This window comes from Haplochromis burtoni, unplaced genomic scaffold (assembly GCF_018398535.1).
Source record: "Haplochromis burtoni strain Fernald_Lab_line unplaced genomic scaffold, NCSU_Asbu1 Contig_52, whole genome shotgun sequence".
NCBI classification, from domain to species: domain Eukaryota; kingdom Metazoa; phylum Chordata; class Actinopteri; order Cichliformes; family Cichlidae; genus Haplochromis; species Haplochromis burtoni.
This window is the reverse complement of record NW_024582413.1, coordinates 533444-557702: the sequence shown is the minus strand read 5'-3', so window position 1 is coordinate 557702 and position 24259 is coordinate 533444. Positions and strand designations below refer to the sequence as shown.

General features: G+C 40.4%; 1 protein-coding gene across 3 annotated transcripts in view; it reads left to right on the top strand.

Annotated features, from left to right (window-relative positions):
* Positions 1-23463, top strand: part of asic2 (acid-sensing (proton-gated) ion channel 2) — a 409281-nt gene extending 385818 nt beyond the window's left edge. For all 3 annotated transcript variants that reach the window (XM_005921867.3, XM_042220657.1, XM_005921866.3), the window contains 8 exons: positions 3817-3944; positions 10445-10595; positions 10934-10990; positions 16468-16621; positions 17731-17822; positions 18965-19044; positions 19695-19763; positions 21370-23463. In XM_005921867.3, the coding sequence (XP_005921929.1) occupies positions 3817-3944; positions 10445-10595; positions 10934-10990; positions 16468-16621; positions 17731-17822; positions 18965-19044; positions 19695-19763; positions 21370-21471 (833 nt within the window). In that variant the 3' untranslated portion in view covers positions 21472-23463. The remainder of the gene's footprint in view (positions 1-3816; positions 3945-10444; positions 10596-10933; positions 10991-16467; positions 16622-17730; positions 17823-18964; positions 19045-19694; positions 19764-21369) is intronic.
* Positions 23464-24259: the final 796 nt, after the last annotated feature.

Sequence of the window (24259 nt, the reverse complement as noted above, 5' to 3'; positions counted from 1 at the left end):
CATCTGTCGCATTCTTAATATCAAGGGACTCCTGAACCAGAGATGGCATCAAAAGTGTCTTACTTGAACTAAGAAGAAAAAGAGCCGGACTGTTGCTCAGTGGTCCACTGTCCTCTTTTCAGATGAAAGTAAACTTAGCATTTCATTTAGCAATCAATATCCTAGAGTCTGGAGGAAGAGTGGAGAGGCCCTGAATCAGGGGTAATTGAAGTCCAGTGTGAAGTTTCCACAGTTTGTGATGATTTTCGGTGCCATGCCATTTCCTGATGTTGGCAGTGGTTGGTCCACTAGATTTTATCCAGTCCAAAATCAACTTGGCCCTCTAACTGTGGCTCTTCATGCTTCCATCTGCTGACAAGCTTTTGAGAGGTGCAGATTTTCCAGCAAGACTTATCCCCTGCCCCAAGTACCAAAACTACCACTACTATACTGACCACATTATAACTGTGTTTTATTGGCCAGCCAACTCACCTGACCTGAACTATTGTTAAGAGGGAGATGAGTAAGCTGATCTCCTCCATTCCACTGCATGGAATGATTTTTAACAAAGGAGCCCTACTCAGTCTTCGAACGTATAAATGAACATATTTCCAAACACTGGACAAAAATAAAAACTTTTTAATTAATCTTAGGAAACATGATGTGAGCTATGCAGTCCTGTAAATAGGACAGAAATAATGACTTTCACTATGACTTTATGTGTCTCACATTATTTTGTAGGAATTTTGGCCCAATTTATTTACAATGTTGCCTAAGTTCTTTGAGGTACATTCAGCTGTGTGTTGCATTGAGGTAACACTGAGTTACCCTCAAGAATTGGTCAAGCAGCAGCAGCATTCGCCTCCCTCCGATGGCGCCTCTGGAAGAAGAGGCCTCATCACCAAAATCTGCCTGTCATGCACACTGGTATTGCTCATTCTTCTCCATAGATTCGAGACCTGGGTCATCCTCAAGCATGACCTCAACAAGCTCGAGGTCTTCCAAATGCGTTGTTGGTGTCAGATTCTCCAAGTGTCCCTCAATGACCGTCTCAGCGACAGTGCAATATGTAGTCAATGTCACCAAAAGCCCTCGATGGAAGAGCTGGTCCAGAAGTGACGACTACAATGGTTTGGCCACATCTGCCGCATGCAAGCAACTATCGCCTGCCATATCGCCTTCTGCTGCAGCAGCGGCCCGCCCACTGGAGAATCAAGCATGACACGCCCAAGAAGACTCGGATCAAGCAAATTGAATGATCTTAAACAACGGTGTCTAATGTGCGAGTCCATCGTTGAACAAGATGGAAACCCTACGGCACTCACAGCGACGTATTGGTTTCGTGGACAACCTAGCCTGCTGGCCAATTTTGTCTTTCCAGGCACAAAAGAAAAAACACTGAGTTGATCACGTTTTGTAGAGGTGCTCACACTTGCTGTTGATCAATTAATCAAGTACATTTCATTAGCAGCACCTGACTGTCACTTATCCCCTTAATTGCTGTGGGAGGAGTAACATTATATTTAGTTTTTCACGGCACTGTATAGAACCCTATGGAAACTTTATTTTCCTCATGACTGTAGCCCACAAAAAGAAAAATGAAGTAAAACAAACAATTGAAATATTTTGAAATATTTAATTTTGAAATATTTCATGAATATAAAAGTTTACCCATTTTATGCAAAATTAGGGGAACCTGGAAAAAAAAATATTATTGAGCTACTGCTTGCAGAAATACAATGTAAAAACTTGTTAAATGTCCCTTGGCAAAATAAAAACTAGCAGAGAATATATGCTGCAGTTACATGTATTGTTTATGCTGACAGCCTTTGTTTATTTGCTACTCATATAAATACAGTTTTGTCATATATATACGATTAAAAGACATTAGACAGCACACAGTCTCACAGGGTGACATACTCCTTTATTAAATAAAACAGCCAGCATAGTTAGTGTCAGTAGCTCAGGGATGAAATTCTTTGTTTACACTGTTAAGTGCTCATTTTAATGAAGGATTATGTCATCCAGTACAACAGAAGGGCTCTTTAATGGTTTTTAATCGTCTTTGGACAACAGTGGCTAATTATGTGCAGTCTTACAGTGCTAATGGGGCATTTGTTACAGCATTATAACAGTAATAGTATAAAAAAAGACATAGCTGGGTATTGTGTTTCTCTTTTAACAAGTCCCACTATAAATAACCATATAAAGACAAATATGCTACACTGAATAATTATTGTTCTGTGACATGTTCTTAAGCAGTGGGGTGAAAAAATAGTTAAAATTATGTAAAGTAATATCAACTAGCTGAAAAATGGTGAATCTATGATAGAGATGCTCATTAAAAAAAATGTAACTAGACAGACGAGATTTCTCGCATCACTGAATAGTCCAATCTTAGTATATGTGCAGGGGAGGCTTCGAGTTTTCACATTACACATGTTTGTGTTTCCTATTAGATCACACTAGGCTGTCAAGTTGTCAACATGCCAAACCGAAGATTAAAATTAAGCCCTGCAGTTTCCCTCCTTGAGCAGATGAAACCATCGTCAAACTGAATTCGTGTTCAATGATATGCCAAATTTGGATCAAGCATCAGAGGGGGGAAAAAATCCCCAAAACTCCAGATACACCTTTTGATTGACACTATACTTTTAATCGTTCAGGTCAGAACCCTTGAAACAGCAACTGCAAGCGAGACCAGCTGCAAACCATGTCAATGTTTTTGTATTCTAATGCAAGCAAATCTCAGCAGCGTCCTCTGTGCTCATGTCCCCACATACTTTTGACCATATGGTATTTACAACATGCACAGATGTTGTGCTGCAGTTGCATGTAAATCACCCTAGTCCAGTGGAAATTTTGATGAGACATTAAATTTGTTAGCTACAGATAAGGCTGTCATCACAAAAGAGATGATCTATTCAAAAGACGTGAAAGATTCAACAGTGCACAGGATGAAGAACAACAACAATTCCTCCCCCACACATGAATACAGTGTCAGCATCTCTCATCTTGTTTTACATGCACACACCTCCCTGTACTTACTCTCTCAGAAACGTGGACTGATTATCTCTCTCATACAGCCAATGTTTCTTTCATACCCTTTTACACACAACTGATGCTCTCAAACACAGAGCAGGAAAAAAAGCATATTTGAGCCCTTCATCTGATGCTAAACGTGACTGCATCCACGCCGTCGTCATATCAGTCACTGCAGATGTTTGATTGATGAGTGGATCAGTGCGGGCTGATGCCGTTGTGCATCTGTGTGAGCAGTATGTCGATTTGCGAACGACTCCAGTATCTTGGCTGCCGAGCACCCCGAGGTGTCAGGCTGATCAGCTGGCAGGGGAATGCCGTGATTGAATGTCCAGGAGCAGGCGGCTGAATGTGAGGACACGGAGAGAGAACATTATCGATTTCTGCAAAAATCGCTCTCTCTTTGACCATAAATATTATGGCCCTTTTGGTGCTTGCTTCTGTGAGTGTGTGTGTGAGTGCATACAAGTGCTCTGAATAAAAGGATAATAGTCCTTTCAGCTACGGAGTCAGCACTGAACCTGTTTTACTGTCTCTATGATGTCACAACAAATCACATAGCACCTCTCAAGCGTGTTTATTATAATAAAGGCAATCAAACGTCTATGGCTTTGACTCAAAATCCCTGAAATGCGTCACTGAATCATTGTTTCCAACATTAATTTTGCTTTTGAGTTCAAACAGCTTTCAAACAACTTACCTGAACCACTCAGAAAGCCAGCGACATTCAGAGCAAATTTCTGTTTATTAAGAGATCACATTAACTAACAGATCTCGCCATTTCTTTTCTTCCAGAAGATACAGCCTTTGAGGCAGGTGTGCGGGTACAAATCCACAGCCAGGCAGAGCCTCCATTCATTCACGAACTGGGCTTCGGTGTGGCGCCTGGCTTCCAGACATTTGTAGCAACACAGGAGCAGAGGGTAGGTGTCTCTCACTCTCTAACTACAGTTAATGGTTAGTTAAAATCTTCTCTCTTCTTTGTGCAGTTTTTCACTCCTTTTTCACATATAAAGCATATCTCACAGTGATAAATGGGACAAAAAAGTATGTGATAAATAACCTGCCATAACAGGACTGTGAGATTTTCTGCAGGCGTGTGAGTGGATTTGTGTGGAAGCCCATGTGGGTCCCCGTAGTCTGAACTTTCAATTGGCCTCTGTGGTCTCTTGATGATTGTTGGCAGACAAATGATGAACTTCCCTCCATTTACTGGCTTTGACCTTTTTGGAAGAGAGGATCTTCACTCAGTCTCAGCCTTATTCAATCACACTGAAGCTTTCTCACATCACACATGGCCAGTTTTAAAGGCTGCAAGACTCACAGGCACAGCAGTTGTATATGATGTAAATAGCATTTTCAGTGTCACCATTCTCTTCTTCATAAAGTTGGGTTTTTTCTGTTTTCTTGAGGCCTGAGTTGATAAAACTCCACAAAAGGTGTTTCTACACTGCCAGAGTGAATATATTTCTACTTTAGCTCCTGTGAGCCTTGTCAGTTTACTGAGATTATTAGTTCTGTCTTTCACATTTACCTTTTGTGGCTCTATGTCTTATTTCTTTTTCTTTCTGCCTACCTCCTTCTCCTTTCCTCTCTCACAGTGAGGCTTTTAGAAATATATTGTCTGGCTCAATAGCAGGAGTTGACTAGATTGCCCTTTTTTGAGAAGGCAGATTTCTGTCAAGATAAATTCATTGCCATCTCATTTTTAGAATGGCCTGTGCATCTGGCATGAGAAACGAAATATCTTTTGAAAACTGCTGCTGTCAGTTAGTGCATTTAAAGTTTAAGGTTTACAGCACACACAAAAACAGATTTTATTTTGGCCAATCAAGGCCATTGGATACTAGATAAACCATATAATGAACAAAAAAACCCCACTGGACCAGAAAATCAAGCCAACAAAAGGAAATTGGCTTTAAATATCCACAAAACTGAGTCAAAATGATGGTTAACCAGATCAAGTTACACTTAAATTTGAATCTTTTATTCAAAGTAGCTGCTGAAAGTCATAATTGGTTCCCTTAGTGCTTAAATAGCTGGTAAAATTCAGACCTACAATCCTAATTTCAAGAAGACTGATTCAAAATCTAAATACAGTTATAATGCAGTGATTTAGGAATGTCACAAACCCATGTTCTCTTCACAAACAAAAGAGAAAACATATCAATTATTTAAATTAACACATTGCACTATTTTATGCTAAATATATTGAGTTTGATGGCAACAACACATCACGAAAAAGTCAGGACAACAAATGACTGGAAAGGCAAGTGGAAAAGGAAACAGCTGGAGGAACATTTTCTAACCCGTTAGGTTAATTGGCAAGAGGCTGATATAAAAAGAACATCTTCGAAAGGCAGAATTTCTCAGAAGTAAAGATGAACAGACCTGTTTGCAACAAAACATTGTTTATAAATCAGAGAATAGTTTCAGAATAAGGTTCTTCAGTGAAAAATTGTGAAACATCTCATTATCTAATCATCACAATATTCTGTGAATCCGGAGAAATCTCTGTGTGAGGGATCTGCTAAATAATCCGTATTGTTATCTTTGGGGCCTCAAGCAGCTCTACAGTAAAAACAGAAATGCTTCTGTCATGGAAATCCCTGTAAGGGCTCAGGAACATTTCTGGAAATCAGTGTTGGATTTACTGCCAAGCAGCATTGTTACAACAAAGAAATAATCGACTAAACATAACCTAAACTTAACCTAACTTTTTGTTCCAAGTTTATCTGCTGCTTCTCTATTAGCAGCCAGTTCTCACCCCCAACTTATCACATAGTGGCTCATAGACAGGAACCTTTGATATCTCTTTTTGACGCAGTAGGTTCAAATTCAAATTTTATTTGTCACACACACAACCATACACAGTATGACATGAGGTGAAATGCCTGTAGCTGTGCAATGCAATGCCCGACCATTAAATGACAGTGGTTTTACAGTATTTACAATTTACAGGTTATTACAAAATTTACAGATTTAACTTAGAAATTTACAGTAAAAATGTGCAAATAGCAGAAAGAGATGATAAATTATAGGGAGTGTGCATGAAGAAAATACAGAGTGCGTGTGGTGATGTGATGTGTGTGAGAGTCCAGTCTTATAGTGATGTGATGTGTGTGGGAGAGTCCAGTCCTACACCTGGTTCAGGGCCTGAATAGCCTGGGGGAAGAAGCTCCTCCTCATTCTCTCTGTTTTGGCCTTAAGGGAGCGGAGGCGCTTCCCAGACCTCAACAGTGAGAAGAGTCCATTGTTGGGATGGGAGAGGTCCATCATAATCTTCCTAGCTTTGGTCTTGCACCGCTTGGTGTAGATGGACAGCAGGTCAGGGAGCTCTGATTGAATGATGCGTTTGGCCGAGCGCACCACCCTTTGCAGATCTCGTCTGTCCTGCTTGGTGCTGTTCCCAAACCAGGTGCAGATGTTTCCCGTCAGGATGCTCTCGATGGTGCAGGAGTAAAAGTTCTTGAGCACCTTCAGTGGCAGATGGAAGTCTCTAAGTCTTCTGAGGAAGAAGAGACGCTGACGGGCTTTCTTAACCAGGGTGTTAATGTGACAGGACCATGACAGGTCCTGAGTGATGTGGACACCCAGGTATCGGAAACTGTCCACTCTCTCCACTGGCGTGCCAGTGGTGAGTGGTGAGTGAGATGGAGGGGGAGACTTGTTTTCCCACCCTCACTGATTGGAGTCGGTCTGTGAGGAAGTTGAGGATCCACTGACACAGTGATAAGCTGAGTCCTAGATCCGTCAACTTGGTGAAAAGCTTAGAGGGAATTATTGTGTTGAATGCTGAACTGTAGTCCACGAACAGCATCCTAACATAATTCCCTCTGCCAGTGTCCAGGTGACTCAGGGATGTGTGGAGCAGGTGAGATATGGCATCGTCTGTGGAACGATTAGTCCGGTAAGCAAACTGAAGTGAGTCGATGGTGGCAGGAAGTGAAGAAGTGATGTGATCTCTCATCAGTCTTTCAAAACACTTCATCACAATTGAAGTCAGTGCTACTGGACAGTAGTCATTGTGGCAAGCAGGCTGTTGTTTCTTTGGAACAGGAACAACAATGGACTGTTTGAAGCACGTGGGAACCACTGCTTGGGCCAGGGAGAGGTTGAAGATCTCCGTGAACACCAATGCTAGCTGGTCAGCGCAGGCTCTCAGGAAACGGCCAGGGATTGCATCTGCTCCTGTTGCCTTCCTGGTGTTCACCCCCCTGAAAGTGTTCCTCTGTGATGATGAATGCATTGTCTCCACTGGTGCACTCCGAGCGCGCGCAGCCGTTTGTTGTTTTAATTGCTGCGGCGTCGAAGCGAGCGTAAAACGTGTTCAGCTCATCAGCCAGTGAAGCGTCGGCATTCATCATTGAAGATGCTGGTCGTAAACATGTTGTTCTACTTTTTGTGTATTTTTTGGTTTGTATCATCACTGTCTGGGATGTTTCTAGTTTCAAATCTTATGAGGAAATTGGATGGTTGTTATCAATCCCTTGCATGCTGTCAGTATGTTACCTCCTCTCCCGTCTAGGTGGTTATCACATCATGGGAAAGGAAATAACTATCAGCAGTGTGATTCCACACATGCTGACACACACACACACACACACAGAAACACGAAGAGTGGCTAGAAGAGAGGAGGATGTTTAAAGCACTTGACTTCTCTGTGCCTTACAAGCTCGGGGCTCATCTGTTGAACTTGATATCATTTAGGCACCAAAAATACTTAAGATTGGAAAAGAACATATTTAAAGCACATTTTACAAAGATACATTATATGTGCATGTGCACACAGCCTCTAGATGTCATATCTATACAATATGTCTTGCTGTCTTATAACTGAGTAGACTGGACAGTGACAGTATACTCAGGTGTGTGAAATATGCCACGATGGTAATGCAGAAAAGTAAAAAAGAAACAATGGTCTAAATATATCGGAGACAGGACTTGTAGTGCTGTTTTCTGTTTTGTTGTTATATTTTCCAATCCAGCAAAATTATGTTAGCAATGCCCAGCACATTGGAAAATGAGGCCAAAGTAAAGATAAGTCAGTAAGGTATTCCAGCGTGAATGTTAGGAACTTATCGTGAACAAAATGTAGTTGAAACCTTGCCTCTTTAAATCACAGCTCATTGCGGTGCAACAAAGAGAGACTTCAGTGAGAGGCAGAAAGGAGAGGAGGAGATCTATCCAGGGATGGTTCAGCCTCTTGGGCAATGAGCCTCCAGGGCTTCTGTCTCAGCTCATCTGTCAGCCCAGTTCTGTGACTGGCAGGGTGAAGACAGCCCCTGCTCTTCCTGCCTGCCTGCTGCGAAAACACTGTCCCTCTCCACAAGCCTGCACGGTGGGAAACACCACTCCAGCTAATTAATACAGAACTCCACTTTGTATCAGGAGTCTGAGAGGAAAAACCTACCACTTTGAGCAGTTCCCACCTGCCTTTTCAAGCTTTTTCTCCGTAAACCTGGAGGGCATTTTAAAATATGTCCCAAAACAATCAGGATAATGATGATTGTGTAGGGTAATTTGGGACAATGATTTGGAATGAGGCCTTGTGGAGGATGTTAAGAAGCTTGGTGATTAGTGAATCTTTGCAATGGATACCAATCAGTTTTCATGTTAAAATGACTGACAAAGACTATAAATGAACTCATTTTTGGTTAATAATATTAGGCAGAGATCAAAGCAGCTTTAATCAAGTGTGCTGAGGCACAAAATACATAGCCTATGGTGAGGGATGAATGAGCCCTCATATGGAGCAGGGCAATTTCAAGTTTAAGCTCCCTGGATGCAGAAATCGCCCTACTGTGGGCTTTTAGCTGAAGCTAAAAGGGCATGGCGTCCCCTTCATTGTCAGAGTCATTCTTCCCAAGGATAAAAAAAAATATTTCATTATACTATTATTCCATTGCTCAAAGTCATTATGCTGCAGTTTGCCGTGGTAGCATTAGAATTAAGAAAAATAACATGGATAAGTGCAAATTTTGGAACTTGCTTCTGATTTGTTGAGGTCAGGCTTAAGCCACAACTCTCAAATTTGCTTTTCAGCTCACTCAACCGGCACTAATTTATTGTAGCCCACCCTGTTGTAAACTTTTTTTTTCTTTGCTGACTAAGTTGTAAAGCCTAATTGCATTGCTGGGGTATAACAAGGGGAATGGAACATTGATTAATAACACTTTGACTGGGGCGCAGGCCTCAGCTCTTATTAGATGAAACATAATCAGGTCAGCAGGTCTCAACGCAGTGAAAAGTGATATTGAGCACCTTAGATTATGTGATTACTAGAAATAATCAGATTTTGAATCAGCCTCAGCTGACTCTAATTAGGCCAGAAGTGAAGATTAGCTGAGGTGTGAAGGTGGTTTTAAAGGTTAAGGATGAGGGGCACCTTTTGTAAATCTCTAACAAATTAATAATGCCTGGGTGTTTGTAGTCATTGCTCACGCTTCCTCCAGCCATCATGCAGGACATGTTTAATTATCGCAGGAGACATTCTTACCTGCCCAGAAATGGCTAGAGGCTTCTGGGCTATGAAACATTCAACATGGTAGATTGTTGTTTGGATTGTCTTTGAATTTATTGTTCTAATTGCTGGTAAAATGATTGTATCTCCAAGAAATACAGAATTAGGTCTGTCTGGAAGCAGAGATACAACATTACCTGATAGCAAGGCAGAGTTTTTAAATTCTGTCACCGCTAACAAGCAGACTGTGGCCAAATTTCACCTGGCAGGCAGTAGCATTTTGTCTCATCCAAAAAAAAAAAAAGTGGTCTTTTGGCAGAGCACGTTGCTTCTCTTGGGATGCGCTGTGATGACAATGAAGGGAACTAAGGAGCAGAGGGTGGTGAGTGATGGATACAGTGCACGGCTGGACCTCACTGCCTCTGTTGTGGAGCAGATGGGCCTCCACGCTGCTCAGCCCGGTGTCCCTCGTTTCTCATCTGTTGTCCCAGTCCTCAGAGCTGCAGGAGCAGGAGGAGAACATTTGGAGTTGTTGTGCTCCCATGTTTGGGTGATGTGGGGGTTTTTTCCCAGACAGACTCTATCTGTTGAATTGTTTTCTGCACCGCCTGGTTTTTTGCGAGGCTCTTCTGCTTTTCCGACTTGGCTAGATTTCAGCAGCCGAGGAAGGTGTTTTGTAGAGCTGCTGTCACTATCAGACCGCGTTGTGGATGGTTGTTGAGTATCTGCAGGTTTTGAAAAGTGTCTTTGAAAAAAAATAGCATAAAAATCTTGAATATTTTCAAACTGATGATGCATACAGGCACAATAGAAATGTCAATAAAAATCTATAAATAGGTGTAGGTCCTTTTCTTTCTTAGTTCTTGGTCTACATCATTATATGTATTATTACTATGTAATACCACAGGCCTCCAAAGACATCCATCCTTAACCAACCTCCACTTTATTTCTTACCTGTAGCTGACCTACCTGCCTCCCCCATGGGGCGAGTGTGAGTCGAAAGCTCTGGAGTCTGGCTTTTTCCAGGTCTACAGTGTAACTGCCTGCAGGATCGACTGTGAAACACGCTACATAGTGGAGAATTGCAACTGCAGGATGGTGCACATGCCTGGTAAGCTCCCCTGCTGTTCTGACAGGACTGGGCAGAAAAACATCAAAGTAGAGGTGATGTGGTATTGAGCACGAATTCATCAGCAAGAGTTTTCAGCACGGTTTTATGAGATTTAACTCCATTGAGAGGCCTCATAATGATATGATAAGTCAATGCTGGATCAGGTATTGGCATTTAAAAAGCCCTGGGATTATGTGTCTGGCAGGGGAAAAGGTGCTGTGCCTTGCAGATTGATTCATTTATCTATGTGTTTATGGTGCGAGGGTTTCAAGAACTTAATGTTTAAACACCACTGGGTCAACACCTCTTCTAATGTGTCTTATTTAAACTGCTCCTAGGAGATGCTTCGTACTGCACACCTGAACAGTACAAGGACTGTGCTGAGCCTGCCCTTGGTAAGTCTGTTTGGATACACACACTTGGGATTCAAGATGATACACATGTAGCCTATGCTGGTTTACATATAATTTTTGCCTCAGCAAAGGATTAGGATTATTTTTTCTGTTGACACAGAGCTTTAATGCTAAACCTGATTTAAAAGTAAGCAACACTGGAGAGAATTTTAAATGGGAAACAGCTCAGGTTAAGAGTAATGTGGTAAAACACATGGACAACAACTGATTGCCACCGTCACACTGCGCATCCTGCTTGTAAGAGAACATAGGCTCTGCAGACACAATGCTGCTCTTCCACTAAGGCGTCAAAAGTTTCTGTCTATTATATTGTAAGTGTATGTGTCACTTATGAAGTTTTTAAATTAATCAAGAGGAGTCATCTTAATATTTCCCCTTGTGCGTGAAGGGCTCATCAAGTCTGTAACCACCATCAGAGCAGACAGGGACTGCAGTGTAAGAGTTCAATTTAATGCCTGGATGGTCAGAAAGATAATGCGTCATATTTCCTGCATTGAGCTAAAAGACACAACCATGTAAAAAGTTCTGACAGGCCTGGCTCACTTTTTCAGAGTCAAGATTTATATTAACTTTGCCAGTTTTATTAAGTGTAGGCTCATCCAACGACTTCCTATGAAAATGCTTCTGCAAATACATCTGTCTGATATCTTACCAAATTGACACACAAGCCAGGCAGTATTGATTTTTTTGTGATTTTATCTTGATTAAATATCCTGAAAAGCGATAGCCTTTCAAGCCCGCTAGATCATAAGGTGTTTTCTCACCCCGTTTCCTATATATGATTGTCATGTTAGGGTGTGCTAGCAAGACAGGGACTGCAGTGTTAGAGTTCAGTTTAGGCTAGAGGTGGAGCTTATGTGTAGCAAGTTCATTGAAACACTGATAGGCACGCACAACACCTAAATACCAAACTTTAAGGAATATAAAACTACAGCAGCTAACCAACCTGGCAGCACTGTTAAAAAGTCTACTCCATAGCTAATGTAACTATACACTGAACGTTAAGTCCCCACATTGTACCTGAGAGAGTGAATGCATCAGTAAGGAAGATGAGGACAGACACTTGGTAATTATCTTTTCGCATACAGTAGCAAAGGCCTTCTCTGAGTTTATGCATAAATGCATGTAAACACATTGACAAGAAAAAAGAAGGACAATTATACAACATCTGACTAAACATAGTCTATGCAACAACAACAACAATCTAATGCTTGTGATGGTGAGAAGCCCATTTTTAATTAGGAAAAAAAAATCATCTGTCACCTTTTCAATGTGTCTTCTTTTTGAAAATGCATAAAAAAGGTTGGTGTTTGGAGCTCTCTATGCTGGAACTACATACAGAAGAAATGATAACAATGATGGAGGCTAGGTTGCAAGAATAAATAGCATGAAGGACAGCAACGGTGTAGCCCCGAGAAGGTAAACATAGACCTGAATAGATGCTTAGAAAATGAGTAAACAGGTCAGTGGAGGGCTGCAGGGAAATCAAGACACACAGCAGCATGTTCTTTTTTTTCTTTTTTAAAAAAAAAAAAAAAAATGGTGGTGCCCTGGTATGTTACCCAAGGTTGCACCTATGGCAGCTCATTCATTATGTGCGCCGCCTTTTTTTATACGCCAGGGATTTATGAGCATCTTTCTGCTAATAGTTTAACGCTTCTGACATCCCCACTGAACGGCAAGCAAAAATGCCACAGAAAAACCTATAGCTCACCACTGTCTATGTGCTGTTCAACCTGTGAACCGTAGCAAAAAAAGTTATGAGTTTTGGATGTGCCCCGTTGAACGCGGACCAGTGGGAAAACAAAAAATGTAGGAAGTGGGAATGTGGCTAAAAGTTCCTCTTGAAAGGAACTGAGAAACAGAACAAACACAATAAGAATTGTGACTTTGATGCACATCATGTCTGGCTTGGTTTTCCGCTGTCCCACTGCAGTTTAAAGACTCAAAGACCTTTGCAATGCAAGACATTTCCACTGTTACTGGGGGGGAAAGACTAGTAATTAAGACATCATGGCACACCTGAAACTGTTAACCAAAGCCACTGATAGCCATGTTAATTCAAATCTAATATATTTTTATGGTAAACAAAAGCGCATAAACACTGAGCGAGTTCATAGATACACTGAATATTAACTAGATTCAGAAGCACAATGAGTAATGATGACCTTTATCAACCTCAACTGCTGGCCAGTGGGAGTTCATCAGCAATACTTGCTCTCATCCTACAGCTTTCTCCCTGCTCAGCCCCCACCTTTTCTCATCTCATCATAAATTATTTCTGGCAAGCAAGGAATAGACAAAACAGTCCAACCAAACTTTGAGGCAATCAGCACCAAGCCACAGCACTCCCACACCACGAGAGCCCTCGGTGCAACTCGCCCATATTTTGTTAGCATGCACTCGAAAGCACAAGTTACATGGTACGATCATGGAGTGCACAAGGCTTAGGTGCATATTCCAGACAGCTCTTTTACTCTCTCTTCTGTAATTGGCTTCATTTTTGGAACAGTGAGGCTTTCATAATTCCAACACACTCACTTACTCAGCTTGGATCATTGAATGCAAATGAATTCAAGTTTAAAGTCCAACTGCCAATTTGCTATACCCACCACAGGAGATTTCACACAGCAGAGTTTGATTGGGTTTCTTTACCCATATAACTGCGTCACTCAAGTCCTGAAGTAGCCTTGAAAATATATTTTAATAGGAGACAGTTGCATCTGCTGTCTGTGAACAACTTGCTTATCTTTGCTTTTGAGGAAATGTAGATGGCTTAAAACTATAAATCCAGGCAGAAATGGTCTTCAGTTTCTCATGTAGCTGCTTCATAAAGCAGCATGTTCGTAGTTTTTGTCAGGTAATGTATAACTAGCTGTTAATGCTAGCATTATGAAAATTATGAAATTTATCAGAAGGAAATGTAATTTCATGTTTTAGATTAAAATGTGCATGAGAAAAAGAGTGGAGAAGCTGGACAAAGGTTATAGGCTTAGACAAAGAAATCAATCATTCAAATGCATGAGGCCTTGCTCTCATGTATCCAATAACGTCTCATTTGAATAAGAATAAGAGACCACTGTGAAGCCATATTGAATTTCCTCTTGCAATTACGTGACTGTGTGGTCCCGCCAGCTATTAGTGCACCGTGGGGAATATCTGCCTCCTGCTCTGTGATCTGCGGGCCTGCCACAGCGCTGCCTTGGTCAGAAAAAAGGTCTGATTATGTTAACTTCTGCTTTCTTTTCCATTCTGACAGTTTTTTTTTAACTCCCACGATTTTTAGCTCTGAAAAGAGAAGTTTTTTCATTGTGGGAACAAGAGCTCCATAATCTCTGGCAAAATTCAATGAGCTTAAACAATTTTTAGAAAATCTGACTTTAAGAGATTGATGGGTGAGCAGTCTCAGTACCCGAGAACCTTTTATTTGAAAAAACATTGCTTGATATTACCATCACTCTTGAGAGAGTTGGTGTTATATAGGAGGCTGTGAACTTCACACAAACTCATTCGGTGTATTTAAGTACTTTTTCCTCCGAGTCTGCCAAAGCAGAAGCTTGAGTAGAGCTTGATGTTTCTGCATCAGGACTTTGTCTCCGTCAGGGTAAAGGGTGTATCACAGAGCACATGGTTATGTTTGATGCTTTATAATTTCTTCTCTGTGACACTAATTATGACATTCACTTTCATTAGGGCTTGATTGAGTAAACATCCACATAACACAATAGAACTTTTAAAATGTGGGCAGGCGTTTATGCTGATTTCTATGCCGGTGTTTGTACGTACAGCACGTGTGACCTCTAATTTTAGTTATAATAATGCCAGACGAGCAAGGAAAGAATAGTAAAAGTCGTCAGTCAAATAATTGTGTTGGTTTGCAGTTGGAAACTATAGTAACTATTAAAAAAGTAAAAATGTGTATCAGTACCTCAATAATGTGTAGTCAGAAGTGACCACATTTAAATGAAAGGGTGAATTTATCAGTTAACATTAGAATGTCGGGTTAGCAGGCTACATCAGTGAACAATGTGGGTGCATCGTGTAGATACAGATCCTGCCAACTACTAAGTATCAAAGTAAAAAAAAAGTACTATAAATACAATACTTCCAAATACAATACAGCCAGATATCCAGATAATCATCCAGAAAAGGCTTCAAAACCACAAGCACAAGTTAGAGATCCAGTTTAGTGTCTTAAAGATGGATATCAGCTACAGCTCCCTGAGTTGGCATTAAGTTTAAAAGGGTTAAAAAGGGTGAGTTTCAAAATCACTCTGTATGTTCCTATGAAGAGGCAGAGACCAAAACTGTTTTTGTATTAGGTTGTAACCATGTTTTTTTTTCTTCTTCTTCTTCTTCTGTGACATTAAACATCATTTTGAGCATTTTAAGCATCTTAACATCAGGAATTGAGTTCTGGAGCTTCAGCTGGACACTCAGGGAACTGCTGTTTTTGGTGCTTCTACAGTGCACACACAATTGAGAGCAGAGTGACTACTGTGGACTGGATAAGCTTAAACTTCATACACAAAAATGGGGTTATGTGGAGGTGTGGGTGGGTTTTGTCCTTCAGAACATCACTTTAGTGAAACAAGCAAACTAGTTTATTTCTCTGATTCATTGTTTGTCTGCACAAATGCTGCTCTCACTCTTCGTTCTCTATGCTGTTCACTGTCCACTATTCTCGCTCTCAGTGGTTTAAAAAAGCATTTGGGCCCAAGTCTAGATGTATTTGCAGTCAGTTACTGCTCTATACCTTAATATAAGCAAACGGCTTTTATGAACTTTTGTGGCCACTCACCATTAGATAACTGAGAAAGGACAGTAAGCTCCACTAAAAATCCCAGAAAGCACTATCCTCTGAGCAGGGCAAAGAAAAGGGTTTGCAATCCCAGGGGACAATTCCTATAGTATAGACATTATTTTAGTCTTTTATTATATCTTGTAATAAGAGATATATATTCTGTAGTCTCAACGGTGAGTTGATTTTCTCATACAATATTAGATTAATATATCGACCGCTTTGTGCAGATGACTCACTTCCTGGACATTTTTATTGAAATTTATTATTACACCACTTCGGTCTGGGCAAAGGTTCTTTAAATAAATGGGATGAGTCGTTTTTGCCAGTTTGATATGAAATGCCTGTGGGATGAAGGGCTTAAAAAAATGCGGAGATTGTCAGTTTAATATTCAAAAACACATCAGGAGCCTCACACCCACAATCAATACTTTATGAAACTCTTTATGAAAACACTGTTCAGGTAGATATGAGCCAGTTTGGTCCATTTGCTGCCTTTAGATTGGATTTCTGACGATGTCTGGATTGGAATTGGAATCTAACGTTTTTTTCTTGTGTCAATCATGCTCATCCCATCCTCTGTCATTCTGTTCCTTTTTTTTTAAATTTCAAATTTAAATACGCTCCCCCCCATCTCCATAACCACATCTTTATGAAGCTAAACTGTCTGCTGTGGAAAGCAGTAACTGCATGTGCAGGACGCCATGCAACATGACCCGCTACAACAAAGAGTTATCCATGGTCAAAATCCCCAGCAAGACTTCAGCCCGCTACCTGCAGAAAAAGTTCAACAAGTCAGAGAAGTACATCACGTGAGTAGATAACGCTCCTTATCATTCTGTATCTGCTATATTATAGTAATTACTACATAACAATGCTACAGTTTGTCCTGTTATTGCTGTTGGAAATGACACTATGCATGTATAAGGTGTTATAGACACAAAACATAGGCCATTGTAGCCCATTAGCATGGTGTTGTTAGGCAACATGATGATGTTATAGTGTATAATTCAGCTTTTGCAGATGTTGACAGAATAAGGTGTGATAAGTAGCTGGAAGTGCATGAAGGCAAAAAAAAAAAAATCAGATAATTTTAGTCCATTGGTAGGTGGTTGCCAAGCAACCTGATGATTTCAGAATATGTTGTGCATAACTGAGGATTTGTGAATATAAATTAGATGTTATTATCATAAAATGAAAATAATGTCAGTTGTTATGGGTTTGTGAACAATGAAAACATGCCATTTGGTGCAAGGCAGCATGATGCAACCATAATGTCTAATATAGATGAGAACCTTCAGAGACCTGGGGTGTTCTTTGTTAGCCAAGTTTGGTTGCTCAACACTACTGATCGTGCAGGACGAGTTTTTCGGAGAAAAAAAATAAACACACAAACTTCTTTTAAAGCATGATGGCTTGCAGATACAAAATTCCTACACTTATAACTGATCCTGTGGTACAGTTTATAATTATTGTTATCTTTAACCTTAATTAAACCCAGTTCAATGAGTACTAATGTGCTTTTGTTGATTAATTAGAACTGTTCACTTTGTTTACTCGTAAACATATGCAACATGACATTTTACAACTGAATAAAAAAGGAGCTGAGCTTACTGTGTCTATGAATTGATCATTTGAAGGGGAGACAGACAAAAAAAGGAGAAAACCAAACTCTGCCTGTAAAGAGGTTAAGCAGTTTCTCCTTGCGAATTACCCGCGCAAACCACTTGGCGTTTTCTCTGTTCTTGCTTTAAATAAAGGTTGTAGATAACAGGGATCGTTGAAAGCTGAATTAAGGTAGCAAGCAAGTTGTTTTTCCTCTAGTCACTCTTGAAATAAATGAACTATTATTAACTGAAGTTTTTACCTGAAGTGGGGTTTTATTAGGAAAAATAAATAAACCTTCTGTTACCTTTTACAGAGACAACATCTTGGTGTTGGATGTGTTCTTTGAAGCTTTGAACTACGAGACCATTGAGCAAAAGAAAGCCTATGAGGTGGCAGGCTTGCTGGGTAGGTGGGCTCATTGATTACCTTGATTTCCAAACCTGGATTTCATATGGAAAACAAACAGAACGCATGTATAAAATCTTGCATTTTTCATAGATTATACTGTTTACTTGATTCATATTTAAGTTATAAAATATGTTGCTTTTGTTAGGTTACTGTATTTTTGAGATTTATTTCTATTTCTTATATAAAGGATGTTCGCCGTAGCTAAATTACTCATTACTTATTGGTAATGGAGCATCTTGTCTTGAAAAGATAATTCCAACATACCTCATAAATTTAGCTATTAATAATCTCCATGTTTCCTTATTAGAGATTGAACGGAAGCTCAGTAAAGTTTATGTTTTCATATTATATTGTTTATGAAGGCCAGTGGCTTTGAGACGAGCTGTGATGGTTTGAGATGTTCTGGGATTCTGGTGTCAAAACTACCAAAGAAAAATAAACCATGTCAAATATGGCCGTTCAGTCAGATGCTGCTGACGTCACAGACAGCATCTCTGCCCTTATGTGCCAAAGCAATATTAGATGCGGACGGATAGCAGACCTGTTTTAGAGAGCAATAAAGTCGGCATTAGTAGTTAGCACTGTGGTTCATGCCCTGCATTTTGTTTAGGTGTCCTATCACTCCCTGCTGTGTTTCCTTTTTCCTCCTGAGCAGCTTCAGAATTGGTGCAGAGCTTTCTGATAGACTATTTCCAAATTAAATGATCCCTTTCTACTTTTTCTACTTTCTAAAAGGCAATAAATGCACTAAAAAGTGCAATTTTTTAGTCATTTCAATGACCTTTCAAGACCTAACATATCTTTTGCATCAGTTTGGTCCAACAAACTGCAGCACCATCTGATGAGCCATCAAAACCATGGATCTGTCAGTGTCGCTCGACTTTCTGGGTCACATCCTTTATTTCACCAGTAGCAACACGCCTCTTGCAATTTATAACGCCAGGCTGTTTTCACAATGAAAAAAAAATTGTCTCTCTTTCTGCCTGTCTGTCCCCGTTATCTGTGCCTACGTGTTGCAAGTAAATCAAATCAAGTCTTTCCCCTGACCATGACACAAAGATCTTTCCAGAAAAACAAAAGAGTGTCTTCGCTTTGTATTTCTCTTGGTGTGTCTGTACTGTACTTCTGTCCTTCCACAGGTGATATTGGTGGCCAGATGGGTTTGTTCATTGGAGCCAGCATCCTCACCATCTTAGAGCTGTTTGACTACGCGTATGAGGTCTGTTTCAAATTTCTTACTGTCATATATACCTGTTGAAATGACTAATAAATCCTGAACACCAGCCCTGCTCTCAATAGAGTTTAATAATTTTTGTTTTTTGATTTTTGGTAGAGCTCTGATCGTGAATGGTGACAACAGAATCAATGTCACAGATACAAAAAGCAGATCAAAAGCTAAATTCACTCTGGTTCTGGCTGAGATAAAGGACCGTGGGATGATACTTTTCCATTACCTTTACTCTATTGTGTGCCTTTTTTTAGAGCTTCTCATGCTGCTTTCAGCTTCACGGGGGTCTGATAAGCACATAACAGTCTTCGCCTGCCCTAGGGTTTTACAGATACACAGAAAAAGTCATTTTGAAGAATTTTTCCTTCATTTTAATGACCATATTATGGGGTTATGGGGATAAGAAGGCCTCATGTCGCTGACATAAGCATTTCTAAAGCAACTTTTTTCAACATGAAAGCTGTTGCTTTCACGCTGAGCTTATTGTAATGTCGTACTTTGTTGCCACATTTCCCACCTAATTACGTTTTTGCCTTGGAACCAAATGTTTCTTTACAGTCAGTAATTACAAGAAGAGCTCTCAGAGATCTTCTCTAACAGTTGGAATTAAGTGTTTCTGATTTTTATTTTCTGATCTGCAGGTGGTGAAAGACAGACTACTGGACTTACTAAGCAGAGAGGAGGAGGAGGAGAGTCATGGAGAGGACGTGGTAAGAGTGACCTTTACACTTTTTCTTGTTAGTCGTCTTCACTGAGAGCTCTTTGGAAGTGGAGCATGTAAATCTGGTATAATTTCACTCACTCCGATCATGCATATCAAACCGTGCACTATTCCTGCTCCTCCACACAAGCATGTAGAAAGGCCACCCAAGCAAGACTAAGACTGTGTTCTGACCATGTCATGGCAATTTGGCAGGAAAGCTTAGCTCCAAAAGAGATGTCTTGATGAAACCAAGCAGCAACAACCACTGTCTTTAGTGTTACTAATGTCAGCGACAGTATAAGGAGTACCATAATGTTGATGGACAGAACTGTCAAACTGTGCCCTAATTTAATATAAATTTAAAGGAGGATATCTGCAGAGTAGTCAGTGAGAATTATCAGCTTTCAGTAGCAGCTTATTAGACATTGCTTTTTGTTTGCTAATTGATTTTGTTATTATTATTATTATTATTATTATTTAGTTTTTGTGTATTTATTATTGTTTGTTTTGCTGCACTTTATTAAAACTGAAAAAATTGCTCATGTGTATATCCATATCTCCTATGCTAACAAAGTTATCCAGTCATGACTGAGTTTCAGTTTTAATAATGGAATAATTAGCTGGTCTACTGGTTAGCACTCCCAGTTATGTGAGTGCAGAGGTTAGCACTTTTCCCCTCACATCAAGAGGGTTCATTACATAGGAAAAAACCCTCCAGAAGAACCAGGCTCAGGAGGAGGCAGCCATCTACTACACTCAGTTGGGGATGATGGAAAGAGAAGAGAGCAGAGAGAGACAGGACAAAATACATACTATAAAGAGAGAGCCAGACTTTAATGATAGCTGATGAGTAAATGCAAAGTAGTATATAAATGCACAAAAAATGAAAAGTGGTGAACTTCTGCACTTCACAGTGCATCATGCAAATTTCCCAGCAGCCTAGATGCATTACATCGTGTCTCCCAAATCCAAACTGGGAGCCCTCCCAAACTATTTTTAAAGAGAGCAACATGCTCTGTTGGGGTGATATGGTACTATGAGGACTTCAAGATAAGCTAGCACATGATTATTCAAGACCTTGAATGTGAGAAGAAGGGTTTTAAATTTGATTCTGAACTAACAGGGAGCCAATGAAGCAAAGCCAGTATAGGGGAAATATGCTCTCTCTTTCTAGTCCCTATCGGTACTCTCGCTGCAGCGTTCTGGATCAACTGAAGGCTTTTGAGGGAGCTTTTAGAACAACTTGATATTTACAATAGTCCAACCTAAGTAATAAATGCAGTAAGCAACTTTTTATAGCATCACTAATTGTTTTTATCCTGAGTTAGTATTAGGTTAGACACCATGTTTCTAAGATTTTTAGGGCCGAGTACAATAACCTCAGATTTATCATTTGTTTTGTTTTCCTGAATTCAGATTAAGGAAATGAAAACACATTAAGCCAGTGAGGGTTTGTGCATCTTATTGGTCAAGTAAAAACCTTTTGAACAGACCTTGCATACTTATACAGTTTTCAGAGTTCAGGTGGAAGTTTGGTCATTCTAAATACTACCTGTAGGATCTTGCCACTTTATAATGTGACCTAGCCCTTGGCCTTTCACTCTTTTCCCCAGAGTTCCTGTGACCCTGTGGCAAACCACTCAGAGTCCATCAGCCACACTGTGACTGTCCCCTTGCAGACAACGCTGGGCACCCTGGAGGAGATTGCTTGCTGAAGCCCGTCTCCCTTCCCCTCAGAGCAACACATATCCAGCGGCTGCCTCCACTAGGTGGCGCTACATCCTTCGCTACAGCATCCTGCAGGACCTTAAAAAGGGGGGGGAGGAGACAAGGACAAGAACACTGGTTGGTCTAAGGACAGCGCTTTGCTCTGTTACACCCCTCCCCCCGTCTGAGGCACTAATAGGGATGAAGGAGCTGTCAGCTGGACTTATCAGCACTTTTTGTCACCCTGCAATGGGAGGGTGGCCTCTGCTGTGCCAAACCCGCAGTGGGGTCTGAGTCTCCACATGCACGCACACACAAAAAATGTGACTGGGTGGGACAATAACCCATAAAAGGGACTCATCCCTGTGCAGCATATTTATGTAAAATAACACAAATATGTTGCTCACTGCCAAACGAACTGTACAAAAATTGGTTTCGACTGTCCAAACTGCATGCGTCGATCTCTCTTGCTCTCTTTGCTGATGCATACGTTGGACTGCAGTGTTGCTTTACTCTATATGTGCGCCATTTGCCCCGCCCCCCATCTGCAGCACAGGCCTGTAACAAGGGCCCAGGTGAGATATTGAACTTCGAATGTACAGATTGAGCGTATGGTTGTTTAAAATCATAGTTCAGGTTGTGACCAAACCGTCTCTGAAATCTATTCTAATGAGCAGTTTATCATTTCTTTAATATGCAGCTAATTATCTTTGTAGTAGGAGTTGGTGAAGTGTGAGGGAGAAAAAAAACGTAATATTTTTTGCTTTGTTTATTGAAAACAGTGTGAACATTTAGGAGCCCACATTTTGCATATTCTTTTCACCTTTCAGTTTCTGTTTAACGATTTTACTCGAAGGCAAGTTTGTTGCGTGCAGTGCTAAGCCCTTCTTTACAGGCATCTTTAAAGGGATGCCGTATGCTTACATTTAATTTATGTGAATAAAGGACTTGCTTCTGGCTGCTGCACTTCACCAGAGGATTTATTTGCCTGCCAGACAGCAAGCCTTGTACAAAGCACTGCAGTAAATGAATACGGCCAGGGAGTTGTTAAACCATTATTTCATTAAGAGAATGTCAGGGTGAAATTTTGGACAGCTATTACCATTTTATCAAGAATGGCATCGTTTTGTCCTCGGCCAAAAGAAATCCCCAAGCTTAACAATTTTAAACCATTTTCATGATTATAAAAATGATTACAAAAGCACCATGAGGAGTATTTGGCCAGGATGTTTGTTAGGATACAGGGTCTGCTGTGTTATGGTGTAAATAATTGTGTTTTATTTTCTCTCTATGGCTTTCATAAAAACGGGTACCACGCAGAGATGCCTGAAGCAACTCTTATTCAAAAGAACTTTGGTGAAACGTCAACTCCAGGTCCACAATTGACTGCATATATGTCACGTTTCTTTAAGAATATTACTCATTCAGCAGTTCTAAGTAGGCCAGTATGTTATTGAGGTAGTTGAATGTCGTGCTAAAAATGAAAGACCCATGCTTTTCAGTACGGGTTTAGCTGAACCTTGAGTGTACTCAAAAGCAACCATTACATAGTACATCGTGGCTTCACACCAAAAGCTTTTGTGATACTACTCGGAAGATTTAGTGTATCTGAGTTTTTTGGGTTTGTTTGTTTGGGTTTTTTTTTTTTTATTTCTAGCCCATGATCATCCTGGCTTGGTCTCTGTCATCATGGTAATATACATTACAGGTAGGAATGAATTCAAGTGCTTTGTTAGACTGTTTGAATTATGATTTCCATCTGTGGCTCAACCTGCTGTCTGTGTGTATCTCATGTTGTGGCTTCAGACGAACACAGTCCTCAGCTACCCTGCAGGGGGAAACATAAACGTGTCTCTTCTCTCGCCGGCACCGACACTGGCTGTTTCTTCTGTCTACGTCAGCTTCAGTTGTTATTGGAGGACAGCGTTTTCTCATTTTGTGATGCAGCATACAGTGTGTGTTTTTAATGTGAAATGATTAAATGAAAACATTGTTTTGCAGCGGCTGGGGTGTTTTTGTGGTACGGATGAGCAAGACAAGCCTGTTTGCGTATCACCGGTGAACAGCAAGGACACTTAATGTGTTTTACAAGGGCATCACGCAGGAAACAGAGGATCAGAAGAAGAGTTGCTGGGAATGAAAACTGAGGATAGTTTGAGTTCAGGCATCTGCAACCTCAGCTGAAATAATGGCGTTACATCTCTGTAAGCCGCTTTGCAACCCACATACGCACCAGATCCTTCTCTTACTACTATTCCTGAGTTAATCGATGTCACATATGCTGTCACTGATGCCTTCTTTGTTCTGTGCTGGGGTTTTAAATGTCCTATGCCTTTAATTTCTGCATATTAAAGGGTCCCCACCCTTTAATATGCAGAAAAAAAGGTCCTGGAAAATGGGCAGTTATAAATTACTGCAGATGGAAATAGCAGTTCTCTGATTGCTTACATGTAGATCCTTAGAGGATAAAAGTCCTTCACTTTAATTTAACTTGTTAGCATGCTAACAATTAGCCTTAAGCAAAATGCGTTGATAAGAAGGTTAGAACATTAAGACATAAAGATCATACCAAATTACTGACATGGTTATTGGTTAAGGTTAGGAACGAAAGTGGTAAAGCCAAACAAACATATTTGTACTAACTATCGTGTTGAAACATCCATTTTTCTTTGAAATTTCTCACTCTGATCCAGAGTTTTGGATAATAAGAGCTGTCTAGACAGCTTAATAACATGTGATTGTTAGAAAATAAAAGAATAAAGACAATAATGATCAACAATTGAATAAAACAGAAGA